A 27475-nucleotide genomic window follows, 5' to 3' on the forward strand; every position below is an offset into this window, starting at 1 on the left:
TGACACAATCTGCTAGGTTGGTAGACGGTCATTACTGCCTTGATCTCCCATTAAAGGAGTTGAACATTAAAATGCCAAACAACCGGGCCGTAGCAGAACAACGTGCTACAACTCTGAAGAGGAAGTTTCTCAGGAATCCGTCATTCAGGGCAGATTATATTACCTTCATGAATGATACAATCACCAAGAAATATGCGGTAAAGGTTCCAATTGAAGACCTTGGCCGTTGTGATGGGAAGGTTTGGTATATTCCACATCATGGGGTGTACCACCCTAAAAAGCTTAAGCTTCGTGTGGTGTTTGACTGTGGCGCGTCATATCAGGGAACCTCTTTGAATGAGCAACTCCTTCAAGGACCTAATCTTACCAGCACAATAATTGGAGTTCTAACCAGGTTTCGTCAGGAACCAGTAACAATAGTAGCAGATGTGGAAGCCATGTTCCACCAGGTAAAGGTCTCGTCGGCCGACGCTGATCTACTCAGATTCCTATGGTGGCCAGACGGTGATGTTAGTCGACCAATGGCAGAATACAGGATGGAGGTACATCTGTTCGGAGCCACTTCATCACCCAGTTGTGCTAATTATGCGCTCCGCCGATGCGCAGAGGACAATACACATCTGTTCGATGACTGCACAGTAAACACAGTGCTACGAAACTTCTATGTAGACGACTGTCTAAAGTCGGTGGAGACTGTTGAAAAGGCTGAGTCTCTTTACCACAGTTTGAAAACTATGTGTCAGATGGGTGGCTTTAGGCTAAACAAATGGATCAGCAATGATAGCAGGGTGTTAGCAGCCATTCCAGAGGAGGAGAAAGCGACAGAAATAATGGACCTAGACTTGGACAAAAATGCACTTCCAGTAGAAAGGGTATTGGGCGTGCAATGGTGCATTCAGTCTGATCAGTTCAAGTTCAGGGTTGTTATTCAAAGTAAGCCCCCCACAAGAAGAGGAATTTTATCCATGTTGAGCTCAGTGTACGATCCATTGGGAATGCTTGCACCTGTGAATTTATATGCTAGGAACATTATGCAGGAGCTTTGCAGAATGAAGTTGGGATGGGATGAAATAGTGCCTGAACATCTCGCCCAAATGTGGTCTCAGTGGGTGCAAGGTCTTGAGCAGCTAACTGACTTTGGAATTGAGAGATGTTTCAAGCCAAAAGACTTTGGTCAAACTGTGTCCGCTCAACTGCATCATTTTGCAGACGCTAGTGAGAATGGCTATGGGACAGTAACATACTTAGTCCAGCGTAACATCAGTAACCAAGCTCACAGCGCCTTTGTGTTGGGAAAGGCAAGGGTTGCCCCCTTAAAACCCATGACTATCCCTCGTCTGGAGCTTACTGCAGCAACCTTAGCAGTTCGTATAGACAAAATGCTAAGGAAGGAGTTGGAACTACCATTGGAAGACTCTGTGTACTGGGGCTTTGACCCCTTTGAACCCTTTTCTTCCACCTTGTTGCAGTCCACACCTTTCTTGTAGTCAGAGTTCCTATGCTCCAGTTACTGTGTCACGTTTACACCCTTCAGTAGCTGAGCTAAAACTCTCTTGCTATCTTGTACTCAGTTCCTCTGCTTCAGTTACTGTGTCACGTTTACACCCTTCAGTAGCTGAGCTAAAACTGAATCTCTCCTTAACTAACCCTTAGCATTGCATTGTTTCCTTGACCACTGGTCAACAAACTTAAAGGTAATCTACAAAGGCAATCATCAAAGGCAAACTATCAAAGCCATATGATGTCACTAAAGACATCATCAGTACATAGACACATTATATAAACAATTACATCACACACACAGCAAACATTACATAAAACAAGTACCTAAACTAACCCCCTTGGCTGGCTCATACAGAAACATTCCAACGTTTATCGAGTTTTAGGAAAGCTGTTGCAAAATCGGGCATTTTAAGCAGCAACCATCACTGAAATGTGAAATCTTTTAGGAGCTGAAATGTTGTACTTATTTTTAACAAAGATTCAAAATAATAATAATAACAATTCCTACCATTTGTTGTAATTATTGAGGGAATGTTTTCCATCTTCAACCAAAACATAATAAAGTAAACAAAAAGTGTAGGGCTCTACATTCTCTATAAATATAGGTTTTAGTTTTAATTTACTTTTCTAAATACATATTTTCTCTAAGCTTTTCCATCAGATACATCGACAGAAACTACTTCACCTATTAATTGTCATCTTCTTTAAAAGCAGAATCATCTCACTTTCACTTCCTATTTTAAACTAAGTACAACACTTGTTTGACTACTGGTTTTATTTCATGTATTTAATATGGACAGTATGCAAACACATCCACCGATTAGCCACAACTTTGATACTAGTAAACTTAACAATATCATGGAGAACAATGGTCAGACTGGCCACTCTGAGCAGTCAGCCCCTGGTCCGTAATTGCAGACTGCTGCAAAATGATGTGATACACTGTGTGCACAGGGGGTAGAAGTACACAAACTCAATACTAAGGTAAAAGTGTAAGTACTAGCTTAAAAAAAAAAAAATAATTCTTTACTCAAGTAAAAGAACTCGGCAAATTATCTACATTTTACTTGAAGCAAAATAATAATAATTATGGTAATTATAGGAAAACATTACATAATTACAGCTACTAATGGTTTTATTAGATTATTATTAGGTCAGTGGTTAATAATTCATTTATAATGTGTAGTGTATTTTATTTTGTTCTTATGTTTTCCCGTCCATATATACAAATACTGTCACTCACTCATACCTATCTTAATTGCTTTACTGTGATCATCATGAAACCACAACAAACAGATTCTCCATCACAATCCACATACATTCTTCTTGCAGATTTGATTGCAGTGACTAAGTCTGCAGGTAAACAGTTCATCTAGCCAGTCTTCAGGAAAGGAATACGCACAGGTGACCTGTTCCCCTCTATGTCAGTGACTGAGTCACCAAGTTTGAGGTGACTGGACAGAAAGTGGAGCATCAAGAAGCATTATGGAAGAGAAAATGCTTGTGGTAGGATCAGCTGTCACTCTGACTGCCCTACGTCTGCTTTTACTATGGCAACAGAGTGTGGATGATGGCCCTCAATCTCACACTGCCTCTGATAAGTAGAGAAATGGCCACTGTGAAGGAGAGTTGGCGACACGCACGCAGGCACGCACGCACGCAGAGAGATTGCCACCACCCAGCTGCTACACAGGTGAATCATATCCTTCTGGAACACAATGTGCACAGCCAAAAAATACATGTAAATGATGGCTGAGAATGATAAAGTACATCCTTTTTTTTTTTTTGATTTTCAAAGAGATATATCCACCTTTTCAACAACAACAATAATAGCAGTCTGTCTGATGTAGCAGAGGCCTGTAACAGTAAGCAGCAGAATTATTGTATTTTCTTTGTCCAGAGTAAAAAATAAAAAGCAGTCAGTACAACACAGGGCTGTCTTTCAAATATCTGCTTCAATTAGATTCATTGCAACTTGATAAAATTAACAGTTGGATGAGGTTTGTGTGATAGCACTTAATCCTAATGGACAGAAATTGCTTGAGCGTGGCAAATGAATGGGCTCGCCACTGAAAATAAAGACATGCAACAGCTAAAGGATGTGGTGGAATTTCATTCAACAGAGGTCACTGTTCCAGGTGTGGTCTCTTTTTCCTTCATTTTGTAACCCTCCTTCTCTCTCTCTCTCTCTGCTTCCTCTGCGTTCCACCTTTCTCCCTCTACATTTGGTTCTGGATGCCTAAAGCTTAGACAGCAGTATTATTTATTCAAGCATTCATTAGAAGTATGTCATCACTTTCCGTCTCCTCTCGTTTCGCTCCAACACTCATAGAAAGAAATAATTAAAGAGTGCATGTCAGGCAAGGATATGCAGGGTGCTGCTCAAAAGTTGGCCCCGCAGCCCAGCAGGGAGGAAGAGGTTATTAATGCATCAAAGAGCAACTTTATTAGAGTCCACTTAAGCCAGGAGGAATGAAGGGTGGTTGTGGTTTCAGCTGCGTACATTATTTTGCCTGCGGGCTTCTGATGAAGAGCTTGGCACAGCGACTGAAGTATACATACGATAGTTTAGATGTTTTGTGTTTCCTAAAGAATGCTGATTAGCAGCAACACCCGGTGTCAGTGGCATTGGTCTCTTATAGTTACAGCACTGAAGCTTAACTGTGGGGTGCATGCTCAGCACGAAACTGGCTACATTTGAATGTGAGCTGTTCTTGCTTATCTGTTGTCCATGCTCTAACTACCCTTGCAAGCAAAAAGGGAAGCTGACTGTAAACATTTAAAGCTTTCCAGTTTGTTTTCCAGCCGTTTTGTCCAGGTTTCTTCTGACAGATTTCACATAGACAGGAAGAAGGTGAAATTAACCATTTTGTCTGCAAACAAGATACAAATGCTAAAACCACCAATTTAACTACTACTGTTTAATGTCCATCTGCAACCTGGATTCTTTGTGTATGCTATACATAGTATAGTTGTCCAAACATTTTTAAAAACAGATGTGTGACGTATTTCTTGATTTATTTCTTATTTCTTTCTCTTATTTCTAAAATGGCAACAATGAAGGTCTTCCGTCAGGAAGGGCATCCGGGGTAAAAACTGTGCCAAATCTACATGCGGACAATGCTCCGCTGTGGCGAACCTGAACTCACAGGGAGGAAGGAAAGAGAAAAAAAACAACAACTTTTATTTCAAAACTAACAATATGTTAATTTGGTTACTCAATTTTGGTAGCATTTAAAAAGTACTTAAAAAGTAGTGAATGAATTATGCACATTTATAAAAGAGTAAATTGACACGGCCCTGAATTGTCATTTCACATAAATGAACAATCAACTTAAGATATTTTCTCACTAACTGGAAATAGTCTGCTTGATGTAGGTAAGAGATGGGCAGAGTGTGCAAGACACATCACATGACCCAAATCGCAGTGTTCTGTTTATGGAACAACAACGCAGCATCAGTCGCATGAAAGAAACATTGCTCACACGCCTGCTTGCTGGCTGTGAATTCTCCGGACAATCCCCTGCCCCATTTACCCATGGGACTATCCATACATTGCAAAGACTTAATAGGGGGCAAAGTCTGCATCTCCTCAGGGTAACGTCTAGATTAGTTCAGGATTGCAATGTGTGTTTTTACTTTTTCTGTTTATTTGTGAATAATGCAACCTAAGTAGATATTGATGGTTCTTTTACTTAACACTTGTATTTGCACTTGACTGGTGCCAGCTACAGCTGGCTGAAAATCTGTCCAGCTGTTTGCCGCTTGTACGCAGTCCAGGCCACAATTTTGAATAGCAAATGTGCATTTATATCACAAACCCCACATTAACTGCTGCCGCCGACTCCAGTACTTCCATTACCAAACAAGTAAAGGATGAATGTTTCTGAAGTGCATTTGCTTCATAATGACTGCAGGCCTTCTACTCTCTGTGAACAGGGATGGCGATTCCAGTCTCGACTCTACCCAATTATTTCCCTCTAGGCCAGGTCTGGGATGGCCCTCATTTTGATTTATCGACTTTGTCTGTTTGTAACGAAAAGTCAGTGTCCCCCATATTCCTTAAGCATGCTAATTTATGCAAATGTATGCTCGCCCCAGTATTCACCTTGAGGTAAAGCACACATGTTGTAAATAGAAAGTTGCCATCATTTAATGATCTTTGGAAATCTTCAGTGCTTTTTATTCACTCTTTAAAACCTCTCCAGCTTCATTGTTATGTTAATGTATGCACACACATCTTCCAATTGGAAATCCAGCTGTGCCTGCCAAAACTTGCCTCGAGGGTGGGATGGCCATGTTGCGAGAAGGTAGTTACTGTACTACGATGGGCATCATGCAGCTGTTAACATATAGGACGAACCCTGCTTTGCTGAAACGTTGCTTAGTAAGAATTTAAACATGCAAGTTTAAACATCAGGGTACAAACTGTACTTATTCTGTACAGCTTTTAATTGGTCCAAAGGTGCACTTCCCTGTGATGAAGGCAAATGGGGGCTTATACTCATATTTTTGCTAATATTATGTATTTTGATTATTAAAACAGTAAATCAAAAACAAATAATGAACAGGTACGTATCAGACTAGATAAGAAATTGCAGCATTGAGCCTTTTACTTTAAAAAAGTAATCTGTGGGACAATGAGCGTGTCCTTTAATGTACTTCACTGTTTGTTCCCAGTGAATGACATGTTCATTGTGCTGCACTTGCAAGGATGAGATTATGCCTTGTAAGAGGAAACAGATCATTAGCTGTCATCACTGACTTCTTTGCAGAAAACAGTGTCCTCTGGTAGCAGGAAACATTTTTTTGCACCTCAGTTAAAGATTCAATGTTGAATTTGTTTTAAAATTGAGAAAATTGTGCTAAATTTTTAAATAAAATACTCTGATTAATTAATGGTTAGTACTAGGGCTGGGTTGTATTTTGACTTTATATATCATACATTTATATCTTGGGGAGGAATACAACCTATAACTGATGTCATGTTGTGATACCAACTGTTTACTTGCACGATCTTGGGTTTGCATGTGTCCTGTTAAGATGGTCATCTCACAAGATCTTACCAACAGAACATGTGTGGTGGAAGACCAAGAATACACCTTGGAAGAGTTGAGAGAATAATCTCTTAAGAAAGAGCTTCCTCTGTCATTTGGAAATGGTTAAGCTAAAAATCAGATATAAATAAAGCATCCATGAGTTGTAAGTTGTGTCAGAAACCTGATACAACAAGGGGTGTATTCATTCCATCACCCTAAACACAAACGGCACCAACTTAAAATGAACACAGCAAATGATTTATTTCATTGTTTTTGTTTGTGTGTCATCTAGTTCTAGTTGGTGCCTTAACTACTAGGACCGCCATGGTGTGGGTGCTGCCGGCGTTATGCAGACTTTGAAAATCTGTAGTCTGTATCCTCTGATCCATAGACCAACGATGTATGTAGACAAAAAGTAAAGAAAGCGTGAACACTTTACAATGCTTGAGGCAATAGGGCAATCTGACAATCTGAAACAACCACGTTATCAACCAGCTCTTGTGTTGACATGTACATAGCAAAACTATGACGTTTTGGTATAGAACAGTGATTTTCTGTTTTCCCTGTTAGGTTCTTCTACAGCAGCATCCTGTGTGCTGTCCACAGCAAATGCCACAGTGTCGACAGCAATGGGAAATAGAGCAGGGCTCACAAGAACACACTGATTGCTGCAGACATCGCGCACTAACCTATAGAGGAGCTTGAGCGCGATCCTCCACAGGAGGAGTGTTTCAGACCAAAGTCAACTTGACATTGTAAGACACAATGGCAAGTTAATAAAGCTGACAATAGTTTAGAAGACATCATAAAATAGAAATAAAAACACATCCAGAGTCAACAGCCTCATTGGTTTTCTTTTCTGCAGATACAGGGCTGGAGGTACAGGCCTTCGGCAGCTTTGTGTCTCGTCGCGATTCAATCTCTTCAACCAAACCACAAGCCACTAAAAATCAAAAGCAACTTATGACAACCAACTTGCTGCTTAATTGCAAATCAATCCCATCATTGCAGCTGAAGGTTCCTAGCTACATTTAGCCAAAAACATTACCCCATTTAAGCAAGGCCGCTGCATTTAAAACAAGGATTGAAAACTCTGCAGAGCCCAGCTGGCTAATATAGAACTATACACATGTGGCCAACCTTTCAGCAGCAGGGTTAAATAAAGTTTCTAATGAGAGCAGCTGTTTGCGGCTGGGGCAGAACCAATCTCTAAAACCCAGCTGGCTCCAACAAGACTCAGCAGGCCATTCTACACAACATTCTCTGGTCTATAAAGATGCTCCAATTGATGAGCAATCTCTGGCCGTATATAAGAAGAGAAAGGCTGAAAGAATTTTTCTGAATAAAGAAAAAACAGACTGAGTAAGTTAGCTGTGTGTGCTGTCTGGAAAGTGTAAGCGTCGTTCTCAGCAGCATTACATACGCTGAGTGGGACAGAAACTGACAGGCTCATTAACACAGCGAATACACAGCCTGGAGGCATATGGGCAAACTGGGAGGACTGGGAATATTTCACCAATCCACCGGCCACTTAAAGCTGAGTAAATGGAGCCACATAGATTGCACTAATGATTCAACAGCAATAACTAAACACCAGTGTTGTCCATATCAATTGGCCTCCCTTTAAACCCTTAGGTTTATTAGTGAAACTGAGATAGGCAGACTGTGTGTATGCACATGAAGAAACCAGTTTTTGCCGTGTGTGTGTGTGTGTGTGTGTTTTGTGTCACTTTGGGCTTACTGTATGAGTCACTATATGAGCTCCTAAACTAATTAAATTCCTCTGTGCATCAGTAATGGGAAGCTAAGAGATATAATTGTTGTCATTTTCATGCCATCCTTTTAATTACTTTCTGGTTCCATTTCATTCCATTTGAATTGACAGCCTGATCAACTTTTAATTGCCAGTTTTTGCAAACAGCTTATCAGCCTGCTCCAAGCCTGCATGCAGAGTACAAAATGACCTGGCCAAACACACCCTCGCAAACACACTAACACACACATGCACAAACACACACGCACGCACACACAAGAAATCCCAGAGCCAATCCTATGGATCCACATACAGACTGAGCAGACACATGCACACCAAGACTTTGCACCAGATGCATGGTGGAGTTTGACAGACTGGGATGTGGATGCAGCAAACAGGAGGCCCATTCATTTCCCTCCAGAACAGCGGCAGCAGGAAGAGAAGGAGGAGAGAGCACAAAGAAGGGAGAGGGAGAGCGGGGATTAGGATGGAGATAGGGAAGAGTGAGGTAATCCATCACTTCCTCCATAAGCACCTGCTGAAGAAGCATTGAGAGCTGCTTGATTCCCTTAACATGGAACGCACACAGTACAGCCCAGACTGTGCTACCGTGATGTTCTCACCATAATGTGATTTTAATTAGACATTTTCAATCAACTTCAGTGCTTATATGTGATGTACTGTACACTACTACAATACATAACTTTATAGAAATAGTTTTCTACAAACAATATCCAACTAAACCAAATAGATTTTTTTTTTTCAAAAATGGCAAAAATCAACATTGAAAAATATAGGCTCATTTTAAATTTGATCCTAGCAACACATTTCAAGGTGGGAGGGGGTCAGAGAAAGACTGGAAAAGCTGTTCAATGCTTAAAAAAAATAAAATAAAATGAACAGCAGGTGGATCCTCTCACAACTAATCCTAGAGAAGGTGAGTCAAGGATCAGGCAAAGTTCATCAATTTGTGAAAAGATGTGTTCGATGCTTTGGGTAACATTTCTCGGTGTAAAATTGCAAATAATCGGGGGATTTCATCATTTATGGTTCATAAGATTTAGAAAACATGGAGAAATCTTTGTACACAAGGGACAGTGCTGATAACCAATACTGAATTGCAGTGGAACCACACTAAAATCAGACATGCCTCTGTAGTGGAAATCACTGCATGGACTGGGAAACACCTCTAATAAATTACGGTCCATAAACTCTGCCTCTACAAATGTAAAACTCAACAGCACTGTGCAAAAAAACTGAACTGCTGGCCTTTCTGAGCCTAATCTCATTCAAAATAGGCTGAGGTGAAGTTGTAAACTGTGGAGTGATGTGGAAAATATTAAATTCAGTCATAAAACAAATAAAATAATGTGACAAAGTAGGCACATCCAAAAATTAAGACAGGATTAAGTCATCAAATCGATATTTCTTTAAGTTTATTAAAAACTGTTGTTTATGCATTGTGAGGAGAATGAGTCCAAATGTTAGACTGACCGTTTCCACAGTGGTTTTAAAAGATGCCAAATTTAGTGAAGTGAAAAACCATCTACAGGAACCTACTGCTTCTCTGTATACAGACAGAGCACTTTCCATCATTTCTACTAAATGTGACATGTCACTCAATGTGAGTGAATTTAACCACTACACATACACATTTAAAAAGGACAGTATGCTGGACAGGAACTTCTGGTACGGAATTCTATTAGTAATTTTATTTTAGTTTTTAATGAGTTAAATCACTTGTGTGTATGAAAATGTGTTGTTATTCTCTTAACAATTCACTACGGTTAGTAGAACAAGCACTATGTGGGTTTAGTGGGTGAAGAGGGGACGTGATTTGACAACTGGCAGATGGAAGATGTCACATTCTGCAAGAGTGTCCTCTGCTTGATTAGAGTAACTCAACTCATAAATTCATGCTAAAATCTTGGTCAAATTAGTAGGTACAAAATAAACCATTACTAAATAGCTTAATTACTTAAAGTGTCTTTCTTTTAATTAGAGTAAAAGTAACAATTATGACCTTATTGAAATTAGAGTAAATGTCACAATATGAAATTGGCTCAAATAAAAACAGCGCATAATGTTTTTTTTTCAATGGCTAACAAATAATGGCTTGATTGATGACACACGGCAACTCTATCAGGCAGAATCATAAAAGTCCTGAACCTTTCAAAGAAGCCTTGAAGACTCCAGGATTCTACTTAGCAAATCTAAGCAAACACACAGAGCCAAGTGTGTGCTGTGGGGAAACCACATCATAACTGGATTAGGAAATGCAATCAAGGTGGATTAATTATGGATGGAGAGCTGTTCAGTTTTACCTCATCCTTGCAGGCCTGTGCTTATACACTGGCTGCTTCCTGCACGGAAAAGGGGAGGGGAAGCTATCAACACCCTGAAGAATCAAAGGACGGTGAGTGAGGGTGATGACGGCTGAACATACTGGAAAAACAACAACAAAACTAGGCCCAAAAAGTAAATTGATTTTGATTTGAATTTGGTGAAGAGGACAGCCAAAAAGAAGGAAAGATAAGCGGGGGTGGGAAGGGCTTAAGGTAATGCTCCAATTTATTCTATCCCAATCAGAAAAAAAGCCTTTATTAGCTTCAGCTGCAGGAGCTGACCTTTATTAGAACCAAGTCATATATTAATTAACATCAACACTTCTAGGAAATGTTTCACACCAAAAGATTCTCAGCAGTTCTAAGGGGCATAATCCTTTTAAGGACTAGTGGACCCTTGATGTCGAACATCTGCAGGAAGTGTTAGGTTTAATAGACAGGGGTCACCATAATGTCGTGTGAATAGTGAACCTCCTTCCCCATCTACAGAACAGCCCCACTCGCTGCTAAAGAGAAACATTCCCATAAAGGATGCCACCACCAGTCTCATATTAGGCCATTAGGCCCTTAGAATCGTCCATGTGCTTTTTGAAAAAGCTCAAAGGAGAGTTAATGTGTCCTTTTTCTGAGACGTGTTTTCTTCTTGAAGTCCTCCCAAACAGGCCAGATTGGTGGAGCACTTGTGATACTGTCACATGCACACAATGACCACTCATTGCTATGTAGTCCCAGGAGTCCTTCAAAGCTGTTACTGGCCTCTTGGTAGCTCTAACCAGTTTTGCTCTGCCACCCAATTTAGAGGGCCAGCCTGACCCGGGTTGAGTCAGTACCCAACACCTTTCACTTGTTAATTATAGACTTAATATGCTCCTAGGGATGGACTAACACTTTGAAAACCTTTTGTACCCATCTGCTTTTTGGCTTTCTACAAGTCAAGTTATTCAATTTTTTTAATGAACTTTTATTTTATTATTATTAATTTCATCAGGTAATTCAAGCTGGAAAAGTCTGGGTTTCTGCGTTTTCATTTCAGCGTGTGAAATTAATCAATTGTTTTATATATTATTTGTATCATGAATAATTGCAAGGGCTGTGTAAGCAGTCTAACAAACTTAGAGCTGAATGATTTAATCAAAAAGAGGTGTGTGTGAATACAGTGGGCAATTAGGCCATGGTGACTTAAAACCCCAAACTTAACTTCAAAATCTGCTTTTAATATTAAAATCTTTATATGTAGACTGTAGACTAAAATACCATTAATAGAGTGAATCCAAACACTATAAATAATTCATGCTACTAAACAGTGTTATGAGAAAATAATATTACATTTAGATGGTCAAGTTAAATCCATCTACCATCTCAACCCCTTATCATGTTCAGGGAGCAGGGGGCTGGAACCTGTCCCAGCTGTCATTGCGCGAGAGGTGGGGTGGACCTTGGACAGGTCAACAGGCAATTTAAAGTCACAATGTAACATATGTGTCTTTGGACTGTGGGAGGAAACAGGAATACACATAACAAGCACAGGGAGAATATGCAAAGTCCACACAGAAAGGCCGCGGCCTTTCAAAGCCAGCGGATTCAAACCTCTACCTGCGAGGCAGCAGCGCTAACCACACTCCACCTAATCACTTAAAAATTTACTTCAGACTGAACATGTTGTTCTTCTTCCTAAACTTTTTAACACGTTTAAGTTGAGTCACAGAAACAGGAGAGAACATTCCCTGACTAATTTTAGTAACCTTTCTTAAGGTTCTTTTTTTTTTTATAGCACTGCGCAGGCGTGGGCTGAGCCGCAGGCTGTTGCAGTTGCTCTGCTTTTCTTTTAATTTATTCTTCCTTTTTCATATTTTTAGTGTTGCATTTTACTATAGTAAAGTATCCAGTTTGCTGTCTGAAGCCCACCCTCTCTGATCATGAGGTTGAAGGACTTTTTATCTTTGTTTGTATCATAACAGGACTATTTCTGCTTCAAGCTGTGACCAGCGCACAACAGCTGTATGAAACTGGAGCCGCTCATTGGTTTACAGTCGGGAGCTGATCGGGCGGCAGCAGACCGGCACCCAGGGTTTAAGTTTCGTTCGGACTTTAAACATCCCGGATGAAATAAGAAGGAAAACAGGGAGGGGTCACAGCTGGTAAAAAGGGAGAGAAGATTCAAATCTCATATCTTTGATTATGGGCAACGTGAGGTCTCTGGAGAATGAGGTGGACGAGTTGACTGCACTAGTGAGGAAGGATAATATCTTTCAAGAGTGTAGAGTAGTGTGAGGGAGAGATGGCTGCAGGACAGAATGCCCGACACATGCGTCGGTATTGATGGCTTTAGCACAGTGCAGACAGGTCGGAGAGAGGAATGGAGGGGGCCTGGTCTTCTACATCATCAATAGGTGGTGTCACACTGGTCATGATACTGTTAAAGAAGGAGTCTGTTGCCCAGAAGTTGGCGGTGAACCTCCGTCCTTACTATACACCCAAAGAGTTCTCACATGCCATATTGATCATATTGAACGTCTATATTCCTCCCGTTGCCTCCTGAGATGGCGCATGTGATGTCATACACTCGGTCACAGCCAGACTCCCGACCCGACGTCCTGACGCCCTGTTTATAATCTCAGGTCACTTTAATAATGCAATCCTGTCCAAGACCCTCCCCACCTTTACACAGTATGTGGATTGTCACACCAGGGGGAGAAGACACTGCATTGGATGTACTTAAATGTGAAAGAGGTGTAAAGCTCCCAGCGGCCATTAAACTGTTTAACTCATGCCCAAATGGACAATTAGTATTGTTTCTATTTCATTTATTTTTACTCCTCTAGTTTTTTTTTTTTTTCTTACTTATTGTTCAGTAGTTTGTATTTGTTTATTGTCTTGGTTTGGTGGATGTTCTTTTCCTTTCTTTCTACTTTCACACGGAGAACAGCTGTAACGTAAAGTTGTTGAATCTTGAAAAAAGTATGTAGAATTAACACAAAATGTTGTTAGATTTGGCTCCATCTTGTTTCTCCTAATGCATATTATAATGTAAGTTAACTTCCTCTGTGTATGAAACATGCTATATACATAAAGCTTTCTTGCCTTGTTTAAAAAGTCACAAAATCTAGCAACAGTGTTGCTATGTTGCCACAACACTGTAGCATGATGTCTACTCCCTTCCTCCTGTGTTGCTCCCAGAAAATCCGGCAAATGTGACACTCATTAATACTAGTGGTGCAAGAAAAGGTGTCCGTCATCCTTTCTCTCTACAGATTGAGTTGGCTCCTATAAATTAGTAGTCTCTGAAGTGCCAGGCTTATACAGTATTTGAGGTACTGTCCATTGTGTTGCTGGTATTATGAGGGACATCAGCAGTGCAGTAGCAGTATATGTTTCTGCGTGTGTACGTAGATCTATCAGTACTCCTAAAGACAGTTGCTCTCACTCACAACACACTCAGAACCCTACTTATTCAGATGAATTAGGACTGCTTTTACCACTGTGGCAAGTGTGGGGTGCCTAGACCCTCATTCATTAGTTAAAAAGCACCCTAATAAATTCCCCACTTTTAATGTTTCACAGAGCTATCAAAGGCATAGTGAGGCTTCCACAGCCCTGTTTCCCATTACAGCTTTCAATAAATGACAATCGGCACTCAGTGTAAACGGGAACGAGGGCGGGGGAGCATCAGACTTTTCAGCCTGTCTTTCAAAGCCTTCCTAATAGCACGTAAAGACTTATTAGGCATTGTGTGCTGGCACTTTAGAGGAGTGAGGCACTTTGTTCCAGAGTTGCCTAGGCTTAAGTTAATGAATAGAGTCGCTGCTTGACTGAGGCTAATTCACATCGCTCAGCAGAAGAGGTTCCATATCAATCTATATCAGTTACACAAGGACTTTCAAAGATGAAGGGAAAACTGCTAGTGAGCTAGGGAGAAACAAAAGAACAGATAAGCCCTTTACAAAGTAAGAGGGGGCAGAAATAGGATCTTGGATATTTTGTTTCACTTTCTATTCAGAGTGTGTAAGTTTAGGTCTTTGCATGGAGGTAGGAGTGGAATTTAGTGGTGCCTCATGACTGACAGCTCAAAAACAGTTAGCTGGTAACAGCAGAATCATTTTTTTTTCTCTCCAGAAAATGAGATCCTTGAAGACAGATCTAAACCATAAATCATATGACTTAAGGAAAACTATGTAATATCCAAACAGTACAACTGGTCCTTGTCTCTGGGTTTATCATTTATGCATATTGTACACTGTAAATTATAGAATGTACTAGTTATGTACTAATTGATTAGTATTGTATTGTATTAATAATACATCAGGTTTATAGCTACACTACATTGTCTGCTTTGGGTTTTCTGTTATTCTTTGCTAATGAATATAATTCAGTTTTCAATTTGTGCACACAAAACACAATTCTGTGCTAAAAGCATTCAAACAAACAAAAAATTAATAGATTAAGCATAGAGATTTTATTTCAGTCTTCCGCTGATCCCTCAATGGCTTCAAAGAGACCTAGTTAGACTGACCTGGTTACGACACTTGTTAGTCGAAATACATTTGAATTTTCAGATGACTCTGAATGACTGAGTCATTAAAAAAAAAAAAGAAAGAAAGGATGTCGGTGGCTAAAGAGGACCTCAGGTCAGCAAAGCAAAGCGGGTAGACAAGCTTAATGAGGGGATGTTTCTTTTGGACGTTAACGTGTAAATGCGTAAAATAACCCTGTCTAACAAACTAGTTGTTTTAAATCATTCCTAGGTGCATTCATTCTACCTTTTCCCAGACAATGAGAGCATCTCTCTCTGGGGACCAAAGACACTCATCCAAATTAAGAACAAAGCATGCATTTTCTGGGTTGTTCATTTAGATATATTTCTTAATGCATGTAACCTTGAAATGTAATTTAAAAGTAGTATCTACCAATCATCAGGCTGGTGTTCATACGGCATGTCGCCATTTAATCTAATTAGGTTGTGTGCTACATCTCTTTGAATATATTGGAAGACATTAAAATTACATATATACTTAGTGTCATTTTTTAGCACTGGAACATCAGCAGTCATGAAGAACAATTTTCCTTTTTCTTTTTTAAATTGTCTGTGATTATGTGAAGGTGCCTGGCCAGGGATCAAAATAAAAATACCTGACCTTGAGCTGTTCGTCCTTTGTGCGTCTCTCTTCGTCCGTTCCCCCAGACACCTTTGTTTACCTTCACCACAGGCAAACGTCTCATCAACCACTCAGCAGATTATAGAGTTGACCAACACACTGGAACAGTAATTTTACTAATCTGCAACCCAGTCTATAGACATCAACAGCGAATACCAAAACTGTTCAGTCCAAAAGTTTGGACAGAAAATAGTATTACCAAATTCTAAGCTTGCTTGAAAAGTACAAAATGAGATGTGTTGTACAGCACAACTCACCATCTGACCTAAAGTAACTAGCACATCACATTTCTCCTACACATCGCAGGCATATTGTTGGATGGACACAAACATTCCTGGTGAAAAGATCACAGTCTTCCCCAGCAATAAACCATGGGTTACCAAAGAACCCATGGTTCAAAATAAACATTATTACATTTAAATAGAGGGAGCAGTTAGGAAGAAGAAGAAAAGAGATAGGACTCAAAAAGCCTAAACGTATGAAAAGTACCATGGATAACTCAGTCAAGCCGACATTTATATACACAACACAGTAATTTGTGCAAAATCTGAAAGGGTTTGCATTTGTTAAGAAGGGACCACATTTTCAATTAGCATTACAAACTTATCTCCGAGCCTATAATACTGACAGATACATCGACATAGCAATCATGTAGATTGGTGTAAAACAATATCTGCCCCCTTCTTATTTCTTTCCCTTCTGTGTGCATCTCAGATCTTGAGACTAAATCTAGCATAAAGCGGAGGCAACTTGAGCAAACACGAGATACAAGTGGAGCAATATAAATGATTAGGTGTGCAAAGATTAGCCTATTTCTATCAGAAAAGTGATACAAGAGTCAGAGATAGAGCTGCATTTTTGTTATTTCCCTTTGTGCTTTGGTCTGTGTCCCTGTGGTGTTGTGTGAGTATAAAAACACATCAGAAGCTAAACCATGTCCACACATAAAAACCTTTTTTCAAACAACTTGTCAAGCTGCTCAAAATCCAAGTCTGATAACTGGTCTCATAAAAGCTTTACTTGACTCCGCATTGTCTTTTACAGTGGCTTTTACCGTCCCCAGTTGTAAGTACCCGTAAGTAAAAACAATGGGGCTAAACAAAAAGGTAGTCAGCCATGGGCATAAACACTGCTAATAATTTATACGCAATGTTATTTGACTGTCCAATGCTCTTGTGTTTCTGTGAACACAACCCTGTGCCTAATGAAAGGATTAATTATCAAATCCTCAAAGACTACCTTGATGAGGACTGGAATTTACAGGCGCTGAAGAGACCCGAGTAAACACAGCACAAATAAACACAGGCACAGACCTACACACACACACACACACACACACACACACACCTGAGTCAGTATCCTCAAACTGTGAAAACAACATGAGCAACAGTGTAGATGTGATTAAACCATCCTTTTATCCATTTGTCATGGCACAAGACACATTGGCATACTCCAATCCACAAACACTCAATTTCACACATACATTCACCATTAGCATGACTGACAGGAAGGTTAAGAGAGATGAGCAGTTGCACCAGTCTCCTCTAGTGTGACAAAATGCTTTTGAGGTTTATGGATATTTAGAGCTTCGTAAACAAAAGACCAAAGCAGACAAGAAGGGGTGACCTTCTGCACTGTGGCAACTTCACTAGTGATGCGGTAATGATGGATTACAAAGTTTACTTGGGGAGGCGGGATGGGAGCAGGGCCAATCCATGTAATGCCTATGTACAAAAGGAAACTGGGAAATTGGTATTTTTTTTGCCCCAAAGTTATATTTTCTTTTTGGAAAAAATATTTTAGCCTTGTTTATTACATTTTCGATCTATGGAGAAAAGATACAATACTCTTTTAGACCTATTTTGTAATAGGTTTGTAAAGACAACATATCAAATGTTGAAAGAGGAAAATAAATTTTTGCTCATTTTGATTTGTTGCCACATAGCATTGTGGTGGAGACCCCCAGTTCGAATCCACCATGCATGCCACAATAGCTTAATTGGTAACTTTAAATTGCCCATAGGTGTGAGAGTGAGTTGGAAAGAGTGTCTGTCTGTGTATGTTTCCCTGTGTTGGCCTGAGATACACTGATGACCTATCCAGACTATACCCGGCCTCTCAACCAATGAATGCTGGGATAGACTCCAGTCCCTGCGACCTGTACACAATAATCTGTTACAGCTAATGGATGAATGGCGGATGAGTTTGATGCCAGAAACAGATCTCAAAAATGTTGGAAAAGGCCATGTTTACGACTACTGAGCCATTGTGTAATATTTTAACTTCTCAGACCACATGACAGTTTTTTGGGTTCAGAAAAGGTCGCAGTTTTTCTGGATTTTATTTATATGTAGTTATTTGTTTGCATTGACTTCCATTTGTGAATGCATCCACAAAGAATGTTCACTGACACTGGTTTTCAGAGGTGTTCCTGACCTCCAGTAGAATCATGAAGAATCACTGAGAAAAGGTTAAGTCATGGAACACACTATTGTTCCGCTAAGTGATGAACTCACCCAGTGGTTATTTCTGAAATACTCAGCTTCTGTTGCGATTAACATCAACAGTTGTGAGATGTTCCACTTTTTCTTTTAGCATCTCACAATACTTTTTCCAGTATGTTGTTAACCCTGTTCCATCTTCGAGACATTTTGGTGGCATTAAATTTAAAGTATACAGTTAAAAAAAAAAAAATCAGTTTTAACATTTCATATGTTGTTTGTGTACTATTTAGAATCAATAACAGGTTTTAAAATGATTTCCCAGTAATTGCTTTCCCACTGATTTTGGTTTACAAGTTCTCACTTAAGATTAGAAAATAGAACAGAAAAACCTTTATTGTCATTGAGCACATATGCATATTGCACATACATAGTGGTGTCTATAAATTCAGAATTTAGTCCTGTCATGACGATAGAGTAGTAGCTGACCAAACAAACATACGCTGAGCAAGGCAAAAACAGAATGAACAGCACTCCAATCTTGTGATATTCTATCAATTTTTTCCTTTTTGAAATAACATAGGCGATCTATGTAATTTTGCCCAGTGACAACTGGGATTGGCTCCGGCATGACTGCAAAAATAAAATAACACATAAAAACAAAATGTAAAATTACTCATTAAGCTGACAAATAAAAAAATACTATTTTCCGTTTTTCATTTTTGAGTATTCTCAATTCTCTAGCCATGCTTCTTCTCCAAGAGCTGCTTTTCCAGCCCGATGCCTTCTCAGAGGGTTGGTAGACTAAAGCCTGCTGAATGCTAGAGGGAATTTATGTCCCTGTATGAGTGTAAGTTTGTCAGTCAACTTGTCAGCCAGACTGACGGGTCATTGTGTTGTTTGACAGGTGGCTGAAAAGCTACAACACTTCCATTAAGAAGGAACATCAGTCACTGGCCACTGCAGCCACAGTCCTCTCCTGTTCACTGACATTGAGGATAGCAGAAACTATATATGCATGCACACACGAGCCATCAGCAAACTCCCGTGGCAAACAGAACAGACTTAGAGACAAGTCCTGTTGTTCATACAAATGTACTGCAAAAAATACAGAGCCATCATGGGCAGCAGTGGGAAAGTAATCTTATAGTATTTCATCAGATCACAGTAACAAGTTATAAATAAGAAAATCTCAAATTTAAATGTGTTGTCTCAGAGATCAGAGACACAGCAAAAACACAACCAAACGGACAACAGGGTTCAACATCAGCACCTTTAAAACTCAGCTCATTTGCATTCACATCCACCTCAAGCCCAGACTTTATAGAGAACTTCATCTACTGTATGTGATCATCCTTATCGGAGAGCAAAGGAAATACAGAAGTACATCAAAGTGCTTCTACTCTAAGCCGAGTGTACAAATACACACATTTCCACAGACAACATGCACAAAAATAAACCCAGGTGCATAGTGGTTCCTACCTCATCTAGTTCAGGGATGTAGATAGGCTTCTCTTCAAAGCCGATCGGCATGGGTTCATTGGGTGGGATCTCCACTTCTTCATACATCTTGGTGTTCTCTCTGCGGATTCCCTCGGGTAGCAGCATCTGAACGTCACACACAAGAAAAATAAAGAAAACCTAAATGTCACAATTGATCTCAAAAACTCACAGTCCAAAACTTGAATGAACATTCACAGTCAAAAAATATACCGAATAATTATTTTTTCTCAGCTTCTTTTCCTTTATATCCATATGCTTTATGATGCCTCGCAAATACAAAGCAGATCAATCACAGCTTGATCATATTTGTAATGGACATACACATTCATTTAAAGTACTGCATGCTCTCTAAATAGAATATAATGCCCATGTGTGTAAAAAATCCCAATAATGCAATGCATCTCTTGGTGTATTATGGATGTAGTAAAAGTTTATTGTGATTCTCGGTATGATAAACGTAAGCGTTTTATAGTTCATTTTGTTAAAGGACAACTTCTGTTCCTTTCTAAATTACCGGAAAAATTCCCAAACAAAAACTAAAACCACCAATAAATTTCCTCTACTCAAGTTTAGGGTCTGTCAGTCATCGCTCTAGACCTCAGTTGTTGTCCTAATTATTATTATTTTTTTATTAAAGCATGAGAGACACTCCTCTTCACTGATTGACATGGTTCTTCATTGCTTAAGCATGGCTTCAATGCTTAGGCAAGAAATTAAGAGTTGTCCCAAATGCTCCAAGTCTCCAAACTCCACCAGAGATCTTGCACATGCAGTTGACTGCCTTACATCAGACTCGATTTCTCTACCATGCATTTTGGAATAAAAGAAGCATGTCACCCATTGGAGCCTTGTGTCTGGTTGATCTTTTTTAATAGTTTTTGGACAAGAATAAAGGTTATTCCAAGCTGGAGATGGACGGACCATAAATGTGAGTAAAGACAATTCAACGTATGTTTTAGTTAGCGATAGTTGACACAACAATACAGCTAATTTAGAAAATGACAAAAGCTACTGTTTTAGGTTTGTGGAACAGTGATAAGAACGAATAACTTCAAAATATTGTTCGGCGTTCATAAGGGCACCTGACCAAAACAATAGTCAAGTAAAATTATATCCCTATTCTATAATATTCCTTAAGCTACATAAAAGCAAAATCTTATTGTATGTCTGTTGATAGGGTGGACTGCTAGAGAAGTGCATATAATATAATAATTAAAGTCTAATGATCCATTGAAAAACAAGCAGACTGAAAAAGTTTTCTCAGACTAACCCTGGCTCCTCCAACGAATGCAGGTGTCTTTGTGGCCTCTGCATAGCTGTCATAGACATTGGGATATTTTATACGTTCATACACTCGCTCCCTGCTCAGAACAGGCTCATGTCGTGCAGTCAGCAGTGCCTGCTCCCTGTACCAAAAGAAAAAAAAAAACAGGTTTCACACTTTAAACAGGAAAAGGGAAACTAGCTAGTTAAATCTGGGAAGCTTTCACTAAACAGTGCTTGATGCATTACAGTAAAATTAGATATTCTAATAGACACCAGTGTCATTTCATCTGCTGTAAAATGGAAAAAACATGAGCACTATGTCACTTCTGCAAACGCTTACTTTAAATCCATACATCAAATGTTACCCATCCGTATTTCTGATATAAAAAGAAAGAGTGCAGTGATGAATGATTCTTCCTAAAGTAACTTACCTCACTACTAATCTTTTCCTTCACACTGTGCTGGATTTGTCCGAGCTAAGTTTTTAATTAAACAGATCACTGCTCTTTTTTCCATGCAATGAAATTACACTTTCACAAAAAGCCACCAAAAGGAAAGATGCGACAAGCTGCTCTGTTGCTGTGCTTTTGTTCAAATTTTGTCGAGCTGCAGCCAAGTTGTCATGAAAAATGCAGGAGCTTGTTTGTTGTGATACACGAGAGCACAGGAGGACATGAAGAGACAATGACAAATGGAAGAAAAAGGACCAAGAGAAAGTTTTTTAGAGATGATATACCGAAGGGCTCTCATTTCTCTGGGGTCAAAAGCCATGGCAGCATCCGAGGACTCGCCGTCATCTCCTCCTCTGCCACCTTTCCTCTTCTCTCTCTTCTCCTCCCTGCGATACATCTTCAACATCTGCTTTTCCTGTTCTGACTGGATGGTCACCTGGCAACCATAGGTAGGTTTGGTCATTTCACTGCTGACTTTCTGGCTCAAATCTGCAGGACATACAAGACCAAACAAAGAGAAAATACTACTACATTAAATGGTTTCCTGGACTGGGTTACATTTTTATCTTCAAGACATATATTACAGCCACCTATATGATCATCATATGACGTTAAATGCAAAGAATAAACCCCAAAAAACAAGCAAACATAGCTTTAGCAATCCATAGCAATAAATTTACTTAGTGATGAGAGAAAACTACTGTAGTTAGCTCCACCATCGGTTTTAACTAGTTTCCATTTATTTATTTATTGTTTTTTTTTTATGTGAAAAATGTTCTGATTATCACCTTTTTCATCCAACCAAAATCTAATTATGTCCAAAAAAGACAAGCCAAGACTGAATACATATTTATTTTACAAGCATATTTATTTATATGTTAAAATATTAGTTAATTAGTTAAATTCTATCATATGTGTATATCTGTATGGTTTATGGTACAATATGCTATTTACATTATTACTAACATGAGACTTAAAACCAATCCACTCTGCAAAGCCCTTAAGGTATTAGTCATAACCAAATGACAATAAAGTAGAAACAGCAAAACCTATTAATCCAACATAAATTATTGGTTTTCTCTCATTTTAGTAGTATTTAGTATTTAGTAGTTAGTAGTATTTAAGAATAAAAGTTGCCAAGAAGCAGGAAAATGTGAAAACATTAAAAAAAAAAAAAATTCATACTGGAAAAATCTTCGTACACAAAACAATACAATCAAAGCTTCCATAGAACAAGTTCTAAATGTGTACGTAGGAAATGTTTGTGCCAACAAGAAAATTGGTATTTATCAAAGCGTTGGATGCAAAGCTTAACGCAATATTCTCAGCTGTTCTATATCCATTTGCTTGAGCATGTGCAGCCTCATTTACATGCATAAACACCTTATAAATACTAAAGAGCATCCTGAAAGTCCTAGCAGCCTTTTGCTGTGGACAAAAGTAGCACGTAAGAAACATAAGTTAAGAGAAACAGACACAGGTGACCAGCATATCATTTACTTTAATGAATGATATGCGTGGTATTAACAAATATATTTGGTGCAGTACCACTTCTATGTATGCAGTAGACTGGCTTGCATGTACTTGATTTTAGTTTTTAGTTGTTTCAGGTTTCACCAGTTTAAGAATAGCAAACAAATAACAGTAAGTAGCCTTCCTACATACTTTGCTATTAATTATAAGTGATCACAGATTCATAACCGATTATAATTGAATGTTATGAACAGACCCATCACACCATTACACTGGTAAACTACAAGAGAAACAAGATATAATAGAGGCATAGCAACAGGTGATAAATGAGGCCCCAGGATTAAATATGTACATATTTATATATATGATGAACATTTACTTTTGGTTTAGCACAGGCATTAATAATAAATAACGAATTTAGAAAACAGACTGGCAAAATACCCACTCTTGTTTTTGAGTTTGATGCCTGTTCAGTTTTTTTCATGAGTACTGTCATTGCTTTGTGTTAACGTTGTCAGATATTGCTGTTTTGATTGGGTCGTCACATTTATCTACTGTACTTGCCCCTTTTAACACTTTTAAGTGTTTAACAGTTTTGAAGTCAGCATTGAGATAAAGTAGTAAAGTTATTATGAAATACTTAGTTTTCACTTAGAGTGAAATAAACAACACTAAAAAAAAAAGATTTAAGAGATTTATTTAATCTTATTCTTTTGAAAGAACAGTGGCTTGTCAATTTCTGAGGCCCATTTTTCAATTTAGTTTTGTGTAGTTTATAAAGAGTTTCAGCAATGACAACCTCTGGCTTCAAGCAGATGCACCCATGAACAAGTTATTCTAAATATTAAGCCTGGGATTAGTGTCACTTTGATTATAGAGATATGTGCAGACTCTCATATCTGAACATGAACTACTAATTTGTATGCAATTGTTTCCTATTCCCAATGACAGCTGCGATGATCAAGACTTAAAAGGACATGTAGTGGTGCAGTAGTAGTTTTATAATTTTGCATTGTTTTCACTTTAAAGTCTTCATCCCCAGGTGAGCAACAGCACTATTTGTTCACACCGAGAAGAAATCATCCGATCAGCTAGTGTCACTACAAACTGATATTTCAGCTCTAATCTTGATAGCCTATTGATGTTAGGTACAGATGCATGTGGCAATGCAGGGGTTAATGTCCCCCATTGCAGCCTCCCTGTTTGAGGCACAACAGCTCAATAAAAGGCAGAATTGCTCTTGAAAACAGATGAGATCTGATGATTGCACCGTGGCCTGGACTGATTGACTGAATGATTTCTTCTTTATCTCATCTAGCGGCTCTACCTGCTGCACAGCCCTCCTCTCATTCTAGCAGCTCTCCTTTTTCTGTCACTTTTACCTTCCCTCCCATTACCTCTCCAGCTCCAAACCCCTTTAACTCTGTCACCCTCTATACACCAATTCCTCTGTCTACAACATTCACCATCCTTTACTTTCTGTCTCTCTGTGAGCTATTGTGCCTTGTTATGTGTCTCCAGCAGTGATTGCCTCCAAATCTGCAGGGTTCTCATTTCCACAAGTGATCATGGTGCCATAATGACTGTGAGGAGCATCGACAGGATAGATTCTGCTTGAAAGATGGTTTGAAGGTATCCTCAAACATTCACAACTGTTTAAACCCATTCTCAGATGTTTAACAGTCTTTTTTTCAAAAACAAAATGTATAGGATCCTCACATTTATCAGTGATTAGGAATCATATTAATAACAATAATAATGGACATCTGCTTTACCCACTGCTTCCATAAAGTTGTATATTAACTTATCACACTCAGTATAAATACTTCTGATCATAAAAATAGTGGTAATTCCTGTACAATTCATTTAGTATTACATTATTATAACATTACATTAAAGCTGAGTCTACACAGCATATCTTGACAGCTTTTTGTTTTTTCAATCCCACTGTGGTGTTGTAAAGAGCAAAATTTATCAAACTTGTCCAAATTGTCCAAATATACATGGACATGTATTTTCATGCAAATGTATGCATTTTTACATATAGTAAACCTCAAAATTTAACCTACAGTGGTTTTAAATGTATAACTGAAGATTTCTGATTTTGATTATTAAACAGCACAACCGAATGCATCAGAAAATGTGTAGAAATAAATTAATTATCTATTGTTAATTCTTCAAACAGCATCTGTTACCTCTAGATACCACTGGTTACACAGTGGTCGAAGGTCTAAATCTTTAAACCAAAGGGGGCAGCAAAACACTGCTTTTCAGTCTGGTGTTACTCTTCCAGCTTGTGTCTTAAAATGTCTTGTGCTGTCTGTCAGCAAACCAAACTGATAGAATGTTCAGTTTATTGTCATAGATGACTAATTACACTGACACATATTCATATTTAAGAAGCTGGAACTAAAGAACACATGCCATTAGTGACTCAAAGATGACCAATTAATGAATAATCAAAATATGCAAAGGTTAATTTTATGTCGCACTAATTGGTTATTGCACAGCTCTGCCCTTCTTTTCCATCACCTTCTCCATTTCACCTCTGAGACGCCAGACACAGCAGGAAATGCTAGAAGCTTCAACTGATAACACGCAATTACAATTAGGGGACCAATGTTTAAGGCAGCCATAAGTATTTCACAGTACGTCATGGTGATTGTATTTTCCCTTCCAATATCCCAATTTATCTAGCAACTTATACAAAAGAGTTTATGGATCTGTGGACATCTTGCCTTTTTAATTGTCCATTCCATTTAACCGCTGCCTCTATCAGCCATTGAAATGTGAAGGAGAGCCACTTTGATAAACATGCAAGTGCCAAGCTGCAAACTCTAATTTAAAAGCTAATCAGCAAGAGACAGACATTCCCACTAAATCCCACTCTTCCTGATGGCATGCAAATACTGGAAAATTTAATCAGCCTTTTTTTTAACCCCTCCTGACTTCACCATCAGTTGTCAAGGCAACACTAATCTCAAAAGCTGTCAGGCAAGTGAACATTTTAACACTGATCTAAAGTTCTTCACAAAGCAAAAAGCATCAGTTGAACAAAGCTGCATATGGGTGTGACTACAAGTAGGGCTTGTTTGTGGTGTAAAGAACAATTTCAATTTCTGTATTTTTATATGGTTAATTTTTTTAAATGAGGGGAAGCAATAACGTCATGCTCAAAAATAGGTACATTTTTCAGTTTTGACTGTAAAGTTGAAGTTCTCTTTGATTGTCTTTCCAGACTCGTATTCTAATCAGTTCATTCATAAGTCCAAGAGGACGGATGTGCCCGATGCAAGAAAATTCCTTTAAGATTGTCTAAATCATACCATTAATGAGAATGGAACAGGAATGAAATCCAGGTAAAAGCTTGAGTCAATGTGAAGAAATGTATATACATATATCGTGTTATGTGGATATCAAAGGAACAAAAAATGTGAGGTTAGTAAACTTGAACTTTGACCACCAAATCAACGAGTTAATTCCTATCTTCATAGGGACCTTTGTGCCAATTCTGAAAAAATTCCGTCCAGTTGCTCATCAGATATCATTCATTCACAATAAAACTGGCCATTGAAAAGTCTCTGGTACTTACTGATTTACATATACATATAAATGTCATAGCATATTACTGACTGTGCATGTATTTTCCTGGAGTAATAACAGTCATTTAGATGTGAAATCTGTTTTTCTGTGATGAGGGTAAAGAATCAGAGATAGATGCACTACAAGAGTTCCTACGTATGAAATGAGACTGTAGACAGAAAAAGGTGGTGGAGTGGTTGGATAAAAGGAGAGAGATCATTAGACATATTGATATCTCCTCATTTTGAAAACAAGTTGAACTAAGCTGACAGTAAGACAAAGTCTGATTAAGTCACCACCACACTATTTAAAACATTCAGACATTGTGCTGTAAAAAAAGAGCTTATTTTTGCCTGTCTTTCTCTCACACAGTGCTGCCAATGCACAGTGCACCTCAACACACACACACACACACACACACACACACACACACACACACACACACACACACCATTAAAAAATAAATACTGAGCTTTAAGCATGTGTCCTCATGTGCCACATACCTCAGTAGGATCAACTCCAAGGATACTTGTATCTTTAGCTAGTGCCATCAGTTGCATATAAAACAATTACAAAAATCATAACAAGTAATTGCATCTGAATTAAAGTATTTGATTTACTTTAATTTAAGACATTATATTATTATTAAGACTGAGTGTCTTTGAAACAGAGTAAACACCACTGGGTAAATTAACCATTTCACAAGTGCAGCAATGCTCCATGCGGTTTCACATCCAGTGTTAAAATCTATATTTAGGAGCTGTGAACATCACCTCATTCCAAAAACTCTAAACTGTGAGTCTGTGTGACTTAGAGATTATTCTGACAAAGCAGGAGCTCTCTCTTCTAATCTTTAACCACACTCTGATGCCCACCTTGCATATGGATCAGAAGACAGCTCTAGCAATAATAAATTATCCATCCTTATCTTTCGAGCAATATCATCAACTACTTACACCACCATA

The 27475-nt window shown here is 38.7% G+C and overlaps 1 protein-coding gene across 1 annotated transcript in view; it reads right to left on the reverse strand.

The window, feature by feature from the left end:
* ascc3 (activating signal cointegrator 1 complex subunit 3) overlaps positions 1-27475 on the reverse strand; it is a 132436-nt gene that overhangs the window by 80915 nt on the left and 24046 nt on the right. The window contains exons 6-8 of the mRNA XM_067510491.1: positions 21740-21944; positions 21008-21143; positions 19717-19842 (exon numbers count right to left, since the gene is read on the reverse strand). Of these exons, the coding sequence (XP_067366592.1) occupies positions 19717-19842; positions 21008-21143; positions 21740-21944 (467 nt within the window). The remainder of the gene's footprint in view (positions 1-19716; positions 19843-21007; positions 21144-21739; positions 21945-27475) is intronic.

Source organism: Channa argus, chromosome 7 (genome assembly GCF_033026475.1).
Source record: "Channa argus isolate prfri chromosome 7, Channa argus male v1.0, whole genome shotgun sequence".
In the NCBI taxonomy this organism is placed as follows: domain Eukaryota; kingdom Metazoa; phylum Chordata; class Actinopteri; order Anabantiformes; family Channidae; genus Channa; species Channa argus.